The sequence below is a fragment of the Vidua chalybeata genome, chromosome 7 (assembly GCF_026979565.1).
Source record: "Vidua chalybeata isolate OUT-0048 chromosome 7, bVidCha1 merged haplotype, whole genome shotgun sequence".
NCBI classification, from domain to species: Eukaryota; Metazoa; Chordata; class Aves; order Passeriformes; family Viduidae; genus Vidua; species Vidua chalybeata.
The window spans coordinates 22,144,960-22,158,812 of NC_071536.1; the positions used below are offsets into that span (position 1 = coordinate 22,144,960).

General features: G+C 36.6%; 1 protein-coding gene across 1 annotated transcript in view; it reads left to right on the forward strand.

The window, feature by feature from the left end:
- The window catches only part of DPP4 (dipeptidyl peptidase 4), a 40,355-nt gene that overhangs the window by 20,132 nt on the left and 6,370 nt on the right, over window positions 1–13,853 (forward strand). Inside the window, exons 13-23 of the mRNA XM_053947410.1 lie at window positions 1,816–1,920; window positions 2,023–2,090; window positions 2,279–2,332; window positions 2,791–2,915; window positions 3,868–3,915; window positions 4,390–4,488; window positions 6,483–6,552; window positions 8,118–8,312; window positions 9,232–9,286; window positions 11,109–11,208; window positions 12,737–12,801. Coding sequence (XP_053803385.1) covers window positions 1,816–1,920; window positions 2,023–2,090; window positions 2,279–2,332; window positions 2,791–2,915; window positions 3,868–3,915; window positions 4,390–4,488; window positions 6,483–6,552; window positions 8,118–8,312; window positions 9,232–9,286; window positions 11,109–11,208; window positions 12,737–12,801 — 984 coding nt within the window. The remainder of the gene's footprint in view (window positions 1–1,815; window positions 1,921–2,022; window positions 2,091–2,278; window positions 2,333–2,790; window positions 2,916–3,867; window positions 3,916–4,389; window positions 4,489–6,482; window positions 6,553–8,117; window positions 8,313–9,231; window positions 9,287–11,108; window positions 11,209–12,736; window positions 12,802–13,853) is intronic.

Here is a 13,853-nt window from a genome sequence, read left to right on the forward strand (position 1 = left end):
AAAAATGAAAGTTTAAAGAAATGCAAAGAGGGAGGCAACAGCAGGGATGAAATCATCCGCAGTATGAAGATGAGAGATCAACCCACCTGCTGTCAAATTTGATATGGAAAGGAAGGCCTTAACGCTGACACATTTTGCTTCTCTGCAGCAAAGGCTTCACAATTAGACAATGTGATGATCAAGCTGCAGACTTTGTAAACAGTTGTGCAAAATGAGAGGGCAAAATGCAAGTCTGTGCCACTAAACTAGGTTGTTGGTTTTTTGTTTCTTTTAAAGAGACAACCCACTTCTTAGGAGCTGTTGGAAGAAATGATAATCTCACTGTACAATTCTTGTATTTGAGAAAGAAATATAGAGAGGACTAAAGAGGGGATAGGATAGGTATATTTATTCCTTTTTTTTCCACCTTTATTTATTCCACCGGGAATATCTTTATAAATTTACAAGATGTATATATGCACATACTTTTATATATATAAAAATTTAAGTAAATTATCTATGTGTGTAGAATACAGACATATAATCCTCTCTTTTTAACTATAATGTTTTTATGTGTTTTGTGGGGGAGGGCTTTTTTGGGTTTTTGTTGGTGTTTTTGGTTTAGTGGTTTTTTTGTTTGTTTGTTTGTTTGATTTTTTTTGTTGTTTTTTTTTGTGTTTTTTGGGAGGTTTTTTTTTTTTTTAATAGAGATGAAATTATGTTTAAATGAAGAATGCTCAGAAAAGCCTGCATTGCTGTATAAGGCTTCCAGGTCATCAGCTGTTAGAGCTTGCCAGTTGAGTTAAAGGAAAGTCACACTTTGAAAAATAAGGGAAAAGCTAGCAAAATATTTGCCAGATTACTTTTTGCAAAAATACTGCTTGGGAACAAGGAGAGGTTATTTGGAGCACGCAGTTAGAAAGACTTAATTTCTGTCATTGCTTTCTGAATGACCGGAGGCAAATCACTTCAGCTTTGTTTCACCATTTCAAGATGGGTATAACATCTCCAAGGCAGTTACATTGTGTCAGTTCCCTAATTAGCATTTAGATCCTTTGGGCATTTGTCACAGAAATAAGTTTTATTTCATTCAGCTCAATTTCATTCCTCTCTTCTTTCCTACCATATGTAGCAAATTCAAATGGCAGTCAATAGAAGAAATTGATTCATTTCTGTCACTCTTAATTGATAAATGGGTAATTACTTCATGAAAACATTATTCCAGTTTGAGTTCTCTGTCATTCTGTGATCACCTACTTGCTAGCAAAATTTCCTCTTGGAAAGCAGCTTGTGTTTTTTTGAATAGAACAGGACATTTTTTCACTGTTAAGCTAAAAGTGGCATTGAGTTCAAAGAATTTGTTCATAAAAAGAATTTGAAACACAAATATGTGTTTCAAAATGAAAAACTGAAGAAAAACATTAATTTGCAAAATTTACATTTTTATAGGTTACAGCTGCATTGGATGGAATAAAACAGTGCCTTTGAAAGAAGATGCACATATTGTTTCCTAAAATTGTAGAAAACTAAGACCACCGAAAGTACTTCACATTCTATGGGAGGAAGGGAGTTGGGGGGTGTGGATCACTGCTGGGACTAGTACTCTGGAAATTCTGCTGCTTAAGGAGCAAGAAAATATTTCAAGTGTGTTTATTTTAGGAGTGATGGCTACAGGTTCTACCTACTAAGTCAGAAGGCAAAAATGTTTGCAGTACATTCATTGATGCCTTGTTGTAAGCACTGAGAGTCCTGGTTAGAGATATTAAAACCTAAATTTATCACTTAGGATCTGGAGTTTTGTTTTTTGCTTTAATAGACATCTCTCTTATGTTCAAGTTTCAGCCATCTGTCCCTCACTTTGCACCCGACAATTCTTCCTACTACAAAGTCTTCAGCGACACAGCAGGTTACAAGCACATCCATTACATAAATGGCTCACAGGTGAGGAATACTGTCTAGGACAGTCACTGCTGGCTTGTGTTTCTCCTGGTGATCAAGGAGTTTCATGTTCTACTTCTTGCCTTGCCTTTTTCCCTGCTCCAGGTTCCAGTAGCTATTACTTCAGGAGATTGGGAAGTAATCAGCATAGAAGCTGTAACCAGTAAATTTTTGTAAGTATCTATAAATAAGGTATCTCTTCCTATCAGAAGGGCTGGTAACAAGGGTCTAAGCAAGCACAGAGAGAGGAGAGGGAGGAGGTTTTTAACTTACTTAAAATCTGATTTAAACATGTCAGATAAACTTTTTAAATATTATGTTGTAAATATTTTACTAAAACCAGTATGTTTTGCTTTTATAGATACTACATCAGTAATGAAAATAATAAAATGCCAGGAGGAAGAAATCTTTATAAGTAAGAAATATTTTTTTCTGCAGTATGAGTAAAATTTTTGTTAATGAAAAAGAGAAACTTTAAGAAAAATCAGTGAAAACTTAAAGATTCATATGTTCAGCCTAATGTGGGATAATCTTTAAGATATTTAATGAAAATCGGTGTAAGAGTATAAACTGCAAAAATAACTTAAATATTTTTCGGTAAATTCAGTTAATAAAGGGAAATTGTGAGAAGAAACAACCAATCCTGAAGCAAAAAAACCCTAAAAATAACCCTCATGCTTTTTTTCCTATTACAATAATTTCAGTATTAATTGAACTCAAAAGCTGAAACTCTGTTTTCTCTAGTTTTTGAATCAGTTTCTATCACTTCTGAATTTTAACATTTTTCATTTGACCATCTTACTTAAAAAACATATAGTGGTTTAGCATAGCTTAAAAAAAATATCTCTGAGATAAAGCTCATTTACTTTGCAGAGTGCTCTTGGAAAGCAGTCCAAAATTTACTAAATGTGTTAGCTGTAATCTGGATCAAGAAAGATGCCAGTATTATTCTGTGTCCTTCAGCAAAGACACACAGTATTATCAGCTAAATTGTCTCGGTGAGTATATCCCGAATTAATTGACATAAACATGACTCACTGATTAGCTGGGTGGTGGAGTTCACTTCGTCAGGATCTTGATATGTACTGTGTAACAATGATATGTGTTGATAACATTGGATAAATGTATTGGCAGTGGAAAAACATACTGCCTCCTAGGCTCAAAAGTACCTTGACAAAAATTACTAGGATAAAACTTGTTAGTTCTATCTGTCAGTGGACCTGAAAGAGCTGCAAAACACTCCTGTCCACTGTGCATCTCCTTGAGAGATGTATGGGGAGCTCTGCCTGCAGAAGGAATTTGGAGGCTCTGAAAGTGTGACAAGCAACAGACTGAGTAAAGAGCAGTGCTTTATGTATGAGAATAAAATTAAGATTGTGCTGGTCAAGAAAAAAAAATCCAAGTAATGTAATCATAAGGTAAGTGGTGGGACTGTCTGTCTCTGACCTGTACATGCTCCTGCTACATAGTACAAGGGTTAAATAAATCAAAGGCTGGGAAAAATAAAATGGTCTCCAAAATTACTTTAAATTTAAATGTATGCTGTTTTTTAACATGCCAAGATCTTCCTTAATCCATGGGCTAGAAGGACAGACAGCAGGCAGAATTTTCTGTCAGATTGTAAAAATGGTTGAAGACAGCTGCTGTGGTCCCTGTGACAAGGCTTCCTGACAGCCAAACCATTGTCCACAACCAAGGCATAGGCTTTGCCAAAGAGGGGAAATTCTGTTCTTCAGTACCTCACAGTCATGTGGTTCATCTCTGAGACAGTCTGAATATTTTTTGGGATCCTGTGGCTTGAATTTGAGCCCTGCTAACCTAAAATTCATCTTGAGCAGACTGGAGGGGAACAAGTTCTGAGCTTTTATGATTCACTTGTTTCCAATTACTTTACAAGGGCTGTGTTTCAAGCCAGCATGCAAACATGAAGGTTTTGTGTCCTGTTAACAGGTCCTGGCCTGCCCATATCTACTATACACAGAAGCACTGATGATGAAGGTATGGGATTGTCTTTAATTTATATTACACCAGAAAATTGCACTGTAAATTTATTCTAATTTTCTTCTCATTGCATAGTATAATAATAAAATTGTCAGTTATAAAGGGTAAATTTAATTTCAAATTATTATCACAAGAATAAATTATATAGTTTGGCATATGTTTATTCAGAGTTTATTTAAGATTATTTTACGCAGGGCTAGAATACAGTAAGTAGTGTATGACTTATTTACTGAATAATTGTTCAGTGTTTCTGAAACAGTATTTAGATGAAAAACAGGGAAAAAAGAACTGAAGGACAACTATATTGTAAACATTCAATCTGAGAGGAAAAACAAAAAGTGCAGTAAACTAAAACTGCAATATAAGTTGCCATCATCTCAGGTTTAATATTTAAAGTGGTTCATAATTAAAGAGCAGTGCATTTAAAGAAAATCTTTTTAGTCTTTGAATCTTACTTACTCTATTATTTAGTCCTCAGATACTTGGAAAATAACACTGAACTGGAAAATTCATTGAAAGATATTCAGATGCCTTCAAAAAAATTTGGTTCCCTTAATATAGACGGATACAGTAAGTTCAAAAATGTCTTTTACCTTTCCCCTCCCACCCTTTTCACCAAGTGGTTCAAGGTCTTCTGCTGAGGAGCATGACAGGACAGATGGGTGTAATGGGAATTCTTGCAGTTATTCAGAACTTAGAGGCAAGATGATTTTTTTTTTGGACATTTCCAGATATTCTTGGTTATTTTCTGAAATCCCAAAATGTTCCTATCTAAAATGTGCTTTTTCCATTATATGGTATCATCATGTTTTCATCATGAAGTGGCTTAACTCCCCTTTCCTTTATAATACGCTAGAAACCAGAAGTCTCTAACAGTGCATTAAATAAAGAGAAATGAGGTTGGGGCACAAACCCAAAGCTCTTTAGCATTGTTGAATTTAAATTACATTATAAATTCAAGTAGGTCTTTCTGATTTACAGGTGCAAGTCCCCTTGCTTTGTGTTAACAGGTTGGGAGAGTGGAGAAGTTCAGTTACTATGAAAAAGCAGACACAGTCTAAATGAAAAATCTTGAAAAAACATCTAAGCAACATTTCAACTCTATCACCTTTGACTTTGTAAGGGAGGTCGAATAGCTTAAATAGATTTGGATTGAATAGTCATTCTTGAAAGCACATTCATGCTCTGAGACTGCATAAACCTTAGTACAGACTGGAACAAAATGCTGGAAAATGAACTGTTAATGCCTTGTGAGTGGTGCCTGAGGGGCACCTGAGGGGGGTAGAGAAATGTTCTTGTGTGCTCTTAGGCTGAGCAGCATCAAAGAGCCCAGCAGTGGGAGGCCTGGTACCTGTCTGAACTATACTTGCTCCAGCCTTTGCTACTAGCTTTTCTCTTCATGACAAACTTCCTCCTGTTAAAATGAGCAGATATTCTTGATGGAATTCCATTTTACAAACTGTATTGAGTGAGGTCAGTCATTGCTAACTGTTCTTTTTGATGCCTCCCTTCTTTCACTGTTACCTTATTTATATAATAACTCTCTTTATCTTTGTGTTTTCTGTCTTTTATTTCTGTCACATTTTTATTAGGGCTAAAGATGAAATCTTCCAGGCAAGATGGAGATTTAAAGATGTTCTTCATGCTATCAGTTGTATATTCATTTTTTTTTAATTCCTCTTTGTTCTTACTACTTCATGCCTTCAGGGTAAAAGCTTTTGGGTAAGGGGAATCTATTTTTAATATCAAAAATAGGAGAAGCAAATCCATTTATGTAGTCCTACTTAAAGCTTCAAGTCTGCTCACATATCCATGTAGGTTATTAGAGAAGAAATCCACCCCTGTGGCTATAGAGTATGCAAAATTTAAAATTCGTATTTTAATGTGTTCAATTTAAATTGTTTATGTTTCAGTGTTCTGATGCCTTGCATATTTGTATCTGGGCAAATTTCTGTAAGATTTGCATTCTGACTATAACTGCAGTGCAGTCCATCAGCATTGCAGCATCAGTTCACTTAAAATTCATGAGGGAACAATTGAGTCATTCAGTTTGCAAAACTTACAGGGTGTGCCTTTAAAATGTTCAGCTCACAGCCAACTTGGGTAGGATGAATAACATGAATGGAACTGGAATCAATATTGCTTCAAAAATAATAGATACTTGGATATGTTTCTGGGATGCTTTACAAACTGTCAAGCAAAGTCTATCTGGCAGGTTCAAAATAATATAGAATTTCTTTCTTCTGCTGGGAGAGAAATTTTATTTTTGAACCTGTGTTAGATTTACTACTATAGAGACATAACAAGTTTCACATATAAGCTTAGAATAATGTCATGAAACGGCATGTTGAGTCCCCAGATTTTATTGCATTCTGCTAGTTTAACTGTAAAACATTTTAAAAAATGACTAGCTAGGAACTTCTACATGTATATATTAGGACAGTCCAGTTGAAACTGCTCTGTAATTTTTAGGGGGTGGCTCAGATGTGCTGTTGTATGAATTGTAATGGTGTCAAGTAATTTCACTGGAGAGCTGACCTAAGTCAAACTCTTTTCACTTTTAGACCTGTGGTATCAAATGATTCTGCCTCCCCATTTTGATCCATCAAAGAAGCATCCTCTGCTCCTTGATGTGTAAGTTTTCAACCACATGGCAGTGTTGTGTTAATAATCACTTTCATCTACTTCAAATGTTCTTAATAAGGAAACACAAATCTGGAATGTTTTCTAATTACTTCTTGAAGTAGTTTTAAGATTGAATGAAAAATAGGGGTTTATCCCAATACATGGTGGATTCCTGTGCCCTAAGATGATGTAATGCTTAATGAGCACATGCTCTGGCACTGAGGCAGATACATGCTATGTGATTTAACAGCCAGGATGTTCATGATGGCTTACCTCCTTCTCTGCTTGTGACATTCCTTAGGAGTAATCCTTGATGAACTCACAATCCATAATGAAACCTTGAATAAGCCTTGTATTCTAAAGCTGATGCAGTGTGTGTGTGATGTTGCACATTTTCTGTGATATTTGAGGGTCAGTCAGTGTTGACCAACATCATCCTGTGGTCAGGATTGCATTTACTATGTATTTTTTTTCATAAATACAAGCCCATAAGCATGTGCTGATTGGTCTGGTATTCCTCAGGCACTTCTGTTCATCCTGGTATGTTTTCTTCTAAATGCGAATTACTGAATTTTAGCTATGCATTAATAGAAAAATGTTACGTCACTCCTTTTTTTACAAAAAGGTGACTCTCTAAGGAAAATGGCTGTTAGTTGTTAGATATAGTTTTATATAATGCAATTTGGTAGCACTTTCCGATGTGCCGTTGAACACTGAACATTTTAATGAACAGCCAGTGCTCTTGGCTTCTCAAGCAAAGTTTAGTTACGATACTATTTTCATTGACTTACCTGGACCTTTGTCATGATCACCTCTGGTTCACAGTGATCTTAATATCAGAAATTGCTTTGGAAGGATATGGATCCATAGCTTGAATTAAATTCCCAGTAGTTTCTTTTAAAATTGGTAAAAGTGGGCTGTAGGAGCCATTCTTCTATTTCCTACTCTGTTGAACAGTGGCTAGAGAAGTGCACTGCACAGAATTTTACCATCAAGGCACTCAGTATAATTTCATAGTGATCAAGTGCTTCTGAAATATTTTAAAGTAAAAAGTTACAATTATAGTTTTACTTCCTTTTTCTCAGCCTGCATAAGAAATAGCTCAGACTGATGAGACATAGAAAATGGTATTTTTCATTTTTCCAGTTGAAGGCTATTCATTGAATTCAGACTTAAACCAAATAAATCATGGGTGAATGGAACAGAAATAGAGAACATAACTTTGAAACTCAGGTAACCAGATATGCCAAAACAAAAGAAAACTTGGCTTGGATTTCTGATAAGCTGCCTTAAGTCAAAATAATGAAGGTTTCTTATTAGAGCTGAAAGAATTAAAACAAAAAAAAAAATTATCCGGTCTGCTTTCTTGATTAACAGCTAAAGTTTCAAAAAAGCATATTGCTTTTAGTGGCATCTTGGAGTCAGTCAGTGATGCTTTTCTTGTTTCCTCAGTTTAATTTGAAAGTTTATCTTGTTTTAAAGGCCAAAATTGTCAGCAGTAATTATATTTCAAATACTTGATGTGAGAATATGTGGAGAGTAAATGCCTGAATTTTGTGACATTATTCCCCTAGGTATGCAGGACCTTGTAGTCAGAAAGTAGACCAAGCCTTCCGGATCAGCTGGGCGACTTACCTGGCGAGCACAGAGCGCGTCATCGTGGCCAGCTTCGACGGCAGGGGCAGCGGCTACCAGGGGGATCGAATTATGCACGCAATAAACCGAAGGCTGGGAACATATGAAGTGGAAGATCAGATAGCAGCAGCCAGGTGAGCCACAGAAAAAGGTCAACACCTACTCCTTCTTTTACGTGCTTATTGCGTAGGGGGGAAAAAAAGGTGAGGGTTTCAAATTGTTGTCTTGAAAATATTGGCAAAAAATAACTACATTCTGCTTAATTTTGTACACTGAATTGTGTCATTCGTATGCCAGCCATCATTTTATGTTTAAAAAGAGAGGAGAGTTAATGCTGTAATACCAATTAACCATATCTCTGATTTTATGGAGATGATTTTATAGAGATGATATGTGTCATACTAGTAGAAGAATATGCTACCAGGGAACTTGGAGATAGAAGTTTTGCTTCAAGCTTTTTGCAAGCTTCTTTCTGTTGTCACAGAATTACAAGAAATACTCAACCTTCAAATCATAGTTCACATTTGTCACTTGGTTTATGCTTGTAGAACCTCTCTAAAACAAACAATCCCAGTATAGATCTCTCGGAATTGCAATGAAGTTTGATCTTACCGGTTTTTTTTTTATGTGGGATTTTAAAATGTTAAGGAGTTTAAACAAATAGAATTTCACCATCTTCTTGGTTTTGGGTTTTTTTTTTTAATGGTGTTTGTATTTACATGTGTTGGTCTGTTTCTTACTGCTGCAAGTTGATTTTTGTGCATCTTTAAAAAAAATACAAGGCAGGTAGTGAAATCTAACCTAATACAATACAAATGTCAGTGAGTGTGGGTTGAGGGGTTTCAGAGTGTCATATGCACAGATGTTTTTCTAAATTTCCTAAAGACACACGTGCTTGAATTATCATATGTTTTCATGTGCAGTCACTATGATGGAGTGGGAAATGCTTGTTTGTACAATAGAAAGAGGCAGATTTGATAGGAAATAGGCATGTCTGTAGAATGGCAGATACTTGCAGTTTGTTAAGTGTTTAATTATTCTCTTTGCTTTCAGAAAATTTTCTGAAATGAGCTTTGTTGATAAGGACAGAATAGCTATTTGGGGTTGGGTAAGTACTCAAATAATTTTGGTGGGAATGCTATTTAATTTAAGCAACTACTTGTTGTGAGATCCTGTAGTGGTTTATGTGAGGCACCTCTGAGATCACAGCACAATCCAGTACTTGAACTGATGAAGTTCATCTTAGAAGTGTGTTTATACATTGCTCTTTTGCAATCATTCAGGAGCCTTTGTAAGAGAAATTAGGACTACTAGAAGGATTAAAAACCAATTTAAATGGACGCAGCCAAGTTTTCCTGTGTACAGTATTATACTAAAAAAAAATCCAAGTATGTATTCAACAGTATTTCTTCAGTTGGATGACTGATTTTAAAAAAGATGTGAAATTACACTCGAGCCAGCTGTGTGGGATGGTTATCATGGTATTTGCAACCAGAGGCCAGATTTCTCTAACTTGATGCATCTTTAAAACCTGGCACAGTAGATGGAAATATTTAATAGTTTAATAGCATGCACATACCCCCTTAGCTACAAAGCTAAATGCGTACATAGTGTTAGTGATTCCAGTGCTGATTTAAGTTGTTAACTGAAATTTGGGCACTGCAGGTGACAGGCACCAATGAATAAATTGCTTGATGGCAATATGGTTTATTTAATAGTTTTTCTTCTGGGGGTAAACATCTCTGTTATATGAAGTTAGATGTAACATTAACTGTAGTGAAAGGAAAATTCTTTCTGCAGAAATTGATGATTTGATGCAATCCCATCTTAAGTCCTTATGACCCTCAGGATGAATAGCACAAGGGCATTCCTCTTTGGAGCTATCTTGGGATTATGCATCATGGACACTGAACCTGTGGGCAAACAGATTTTCTTTATATCTTGAGTTTTTAGATTGTCAACCTGTCACTATGTACATGGATTTTGTTTGCCAGAGATTCAGCAGTAATACCTTTCTGTATGCGGCCAGGTTAGGCATTTATACAGTGTTTAATTACTAAGTGCATGCATTACTTTGCTAATCTCAGTGGAAGGACCTAGAAATTGAAGTTGGAGCAAACATATAAGGACTTTGAAATAAGATGCAATTCCTTTTGCCTGTAATCTGGTTTTAAGACAGGAATGAGATCCAAAAATAGCTCTTGTTTTTGAATGTGGGTGGGCACTTTTTCCTAAATAACCCATTCAAACTCTTGTGAGGGCAGTCATTTGGGTGTTTGGTGACAGTGTTTAGGTATCTTGCTGCCTGGATGCTCAAGTGTGTCAGATATTTACTCATTTGTGTATCTGGCTAGACGTGAGTAAATTTTCTGTGTAGAGCAAGGAGTGTGTTGTTGCACAGTTCCTCCCACAGACTCAGCAAATCCTTCACTCCCCAGTCACAGTCTTGCTCCTGACACTTTGGGGGAGAGTTAGGGAGCGAGTTACCACAGGCCTGCTCCAAGGGAGCTGGAAATTTTTGGATGCCCTGTTCCAACTACTCATCAGAGCACACTGTGGGCCAGAGCTCTGCTTCCACCCACTCCCCCAGCACGGGAAGGGACACAGCGGTTCAGCAGTGTCTTGTTTCCTGTCCTTTGCTGCTGCCTACAGTGCTACCAAACACAGTCATCCTCAGCTGAGTCACAGTTCAGCAGCGTTTGTGCCCTTTTTCCCCATCAAGTTCTCATTCATCAGTGCCACCACAGCTGCCATGCGCTGTTTGATGCCTGTTTCCCCGACTGAGCAGGCTGGCTGAGATCTGACCCAAATTCAGAATGGAGTTCATTAATATGAAAAACGCTGAGCCTATAAATGCCTGATGAACTGTGTAGCAGATGGGCCCCATCCTTTCCCTTCCGACTAAAATAACAGCAATGTTTTCTTCTCAGTCTTATGGGGGATATGTGACCTCCATGGTGCTTGGCTCTGGAAGCGGCGTGTTCAAGTGTGGAATAGCGGTTGCCCCCGTGTCACGCTGGCAATATTATGGTATGTGAGGGCTTCCTTGTTACAAGGATTCCCATATGTCTTCCAGTGCACACGCTGCAAAGTGTGGATTCGTAGCGCAGAACTTTTGATTATCTACTAGATGCCACGTAAATGCCACTTGGTCTGTTTTTATGAGCTTGTGGCCACTGCATTTTGAAATTAAACCAATTTGCTAAATATTATTTCCCATTTTAAAAAGTCAGACCCATAACTTCAGGTAATCTCTTTAACCATTAATGAAGGCTAAATCATTGTAATATTGGTAGTACTGCTGTGATGCGTCTGCGTTTGCTTTGAAACCAGTATTGTGTGTCAGAAACCCATTGCAGTTAAAGTTTTGTGTCTTCAAAATGAAACTTCACTTATAGGAATGAACTGTGAGGATTAACCTTGACCTTGCATTGTAATTTACTCTCTAATAGTACCAGAACAGGATTTGAATTGCCTTAGGTTGGTTGGTCAGGGGTTTTTTTAGCATGTAAATTTTGGATTTTATAAATCTAATTCATCTTGAGAATAGCTTGATGGGAGAAAAACCTGATCAATTGGGACAAGTCTCTACATGCTTCAAACCTTCAGAGCATAAGGTTTCAAGTGGTTGCACGAGGATAGAAATGGGCTAGTTATAGGGGCCCCCCTCCCAGACTGAAAAAATTATGTAAAGTTAGAAATAGGCGCTGGTACAATCTGAACACTTTTTTACATTTTCCTCATATTTATTTGTCCAAAATCATTCAAGGGAAAGCTTTCCCTGGCAAATCTCTGCTGAAGAAGGCATAATTTATCATTCTGCAACTAGCACAGGGGCTGTATAATAGCTAATTCAGCAGATCAGATCATACTGCCAGGCAGTAGTCTGCTGGGGACTGCAATGTCTTCATAATATTTAGGATATGACTATTACAGTATGACAGGAAATATTTTTTTAATGATCAAGATCTCTAAAATTCCACTTTTACCTAGTTAAATGAAGGATTATGGAGGCATACGTATTCAGCATTAAAAAACCACAGAGTGCAACAACTCTGATGAGAAGTCAAATGGACATTAGAATATGGCAGCAGAGCATTAATTTGTATGGTTTAAAACAAAGCTGCAAATCTGCAAATGGTAAAATGGCAAAAAATACGTGGAAAATCAATTTTTTTTTCACCCAAGCTGAATCCTAAGATACTACTATATTTTCATAGTATAAATTTTTGGTAGTAAACATTTAGGTAAAATAAATAAGTTTTTTTTCAAATGCTAGTTATTTACTGCAACATCTTCAATCATCTTTTTAGGATTACTGAAAGAATAACAATAAGGAAACACTGACACAAAGTACTATATTAATATTCAGCATTCAGGTGTCCATGGCAACAAGAAGATTAACTATTCTGAATAACGATGGTTACCTACACCCCTCATTGTGGAAAACCTCATTTCCAGTATGCATTGTTACTGCTTGTATTGATGGGTAAAATTGATGGTAGACAGACTGAAAATTAAGTAGCAGATTCTAATTTTGGGATTTTGTAAATTTCAGATTCAATATACACAGAGCGATACATGGGCCTTCCTACAGAAAATGATAATCTGAAGAATTATAATGTAAGAAAGAAATAACTTTTTTCTTTTTTTTTGTCTGTTGTTTCATTTCTAAACTGGTATATTGTTCTTTAAACAGTTTAGTTCTTTCCCTGTGGGGAGAAATAAGTTTGTTTCTTCTTTCCTGCTAGAACTGTTGCATTGTGCAACAGAGGCTGTAGTCTCATGTGTTTGGATTTGCACAAGGCAGCTTCCTCTTGGTGAATGGTGTGGGGTTTCTGTTGTTTGTTTGATGTGTTGGTGTTTTGGGTTTTTTTTTTTTTTACATGCACTTCCATTTGACTATTTTGCAGACCATAAAACAAGCTGTAAAAACTTTTATTCTAATCACCAAGAAACAAATTAGTTTTAAAATTTATATGTTCATGAGCAAAGTATGCTTTATCTTAAACATTTTTCACAAAAACAAATGTACTCCCATTCTTTCTGAAATGTAATTTTTTTTTAAATGGGTATTGTGTGAACTTCCCTGCTTTAGGAATCTGCAGGTTTTTTCCAGGGAAAGCAAAATTTCCTCAGTACTAGAATACTTTGACAGGTAGGCTAATCTGTCTGTACTGTGAACATATCAAATTGCAGACCAACTGAGAGCCAGCACTGTCAGGACTGAAATGTTGGCCCAATCTCCATAAACAGAGGATGTCCAAAGTTTGTTCTCAAATGACCAGTGTTTGCACAGGAGTGAGGGAATTTGCATTTGTCCAACTGAAAGCAAATTGCAGGTAGCTTGTTCATCCTTGTTACAGCGTGATTAATCAATTGTTTGACTTGTTCTTCCATGTGCCAGATGATTTTTGTTGCCTCAAGGGCTTTTTGAAGTCACAGGTAGCTGGGCATAGGGCAGAGCAATGGAACATTCTGTTAGGTTTTGTTAAACTTCAGGCCGAGATAAAAATACAGAGGCTGTGGGAGAACTGTGTGGAATCTGAGGGGTACTTTGTAGCTGGTTATCGGAATGTTTCACAGAAAACTGTTTCACAGTCCAGCCATGGTGATACTGAAGCCAAACAATGATATTAGAGGAGGAGTCAGAGCATTCTGTGTGTTTGGGTTAG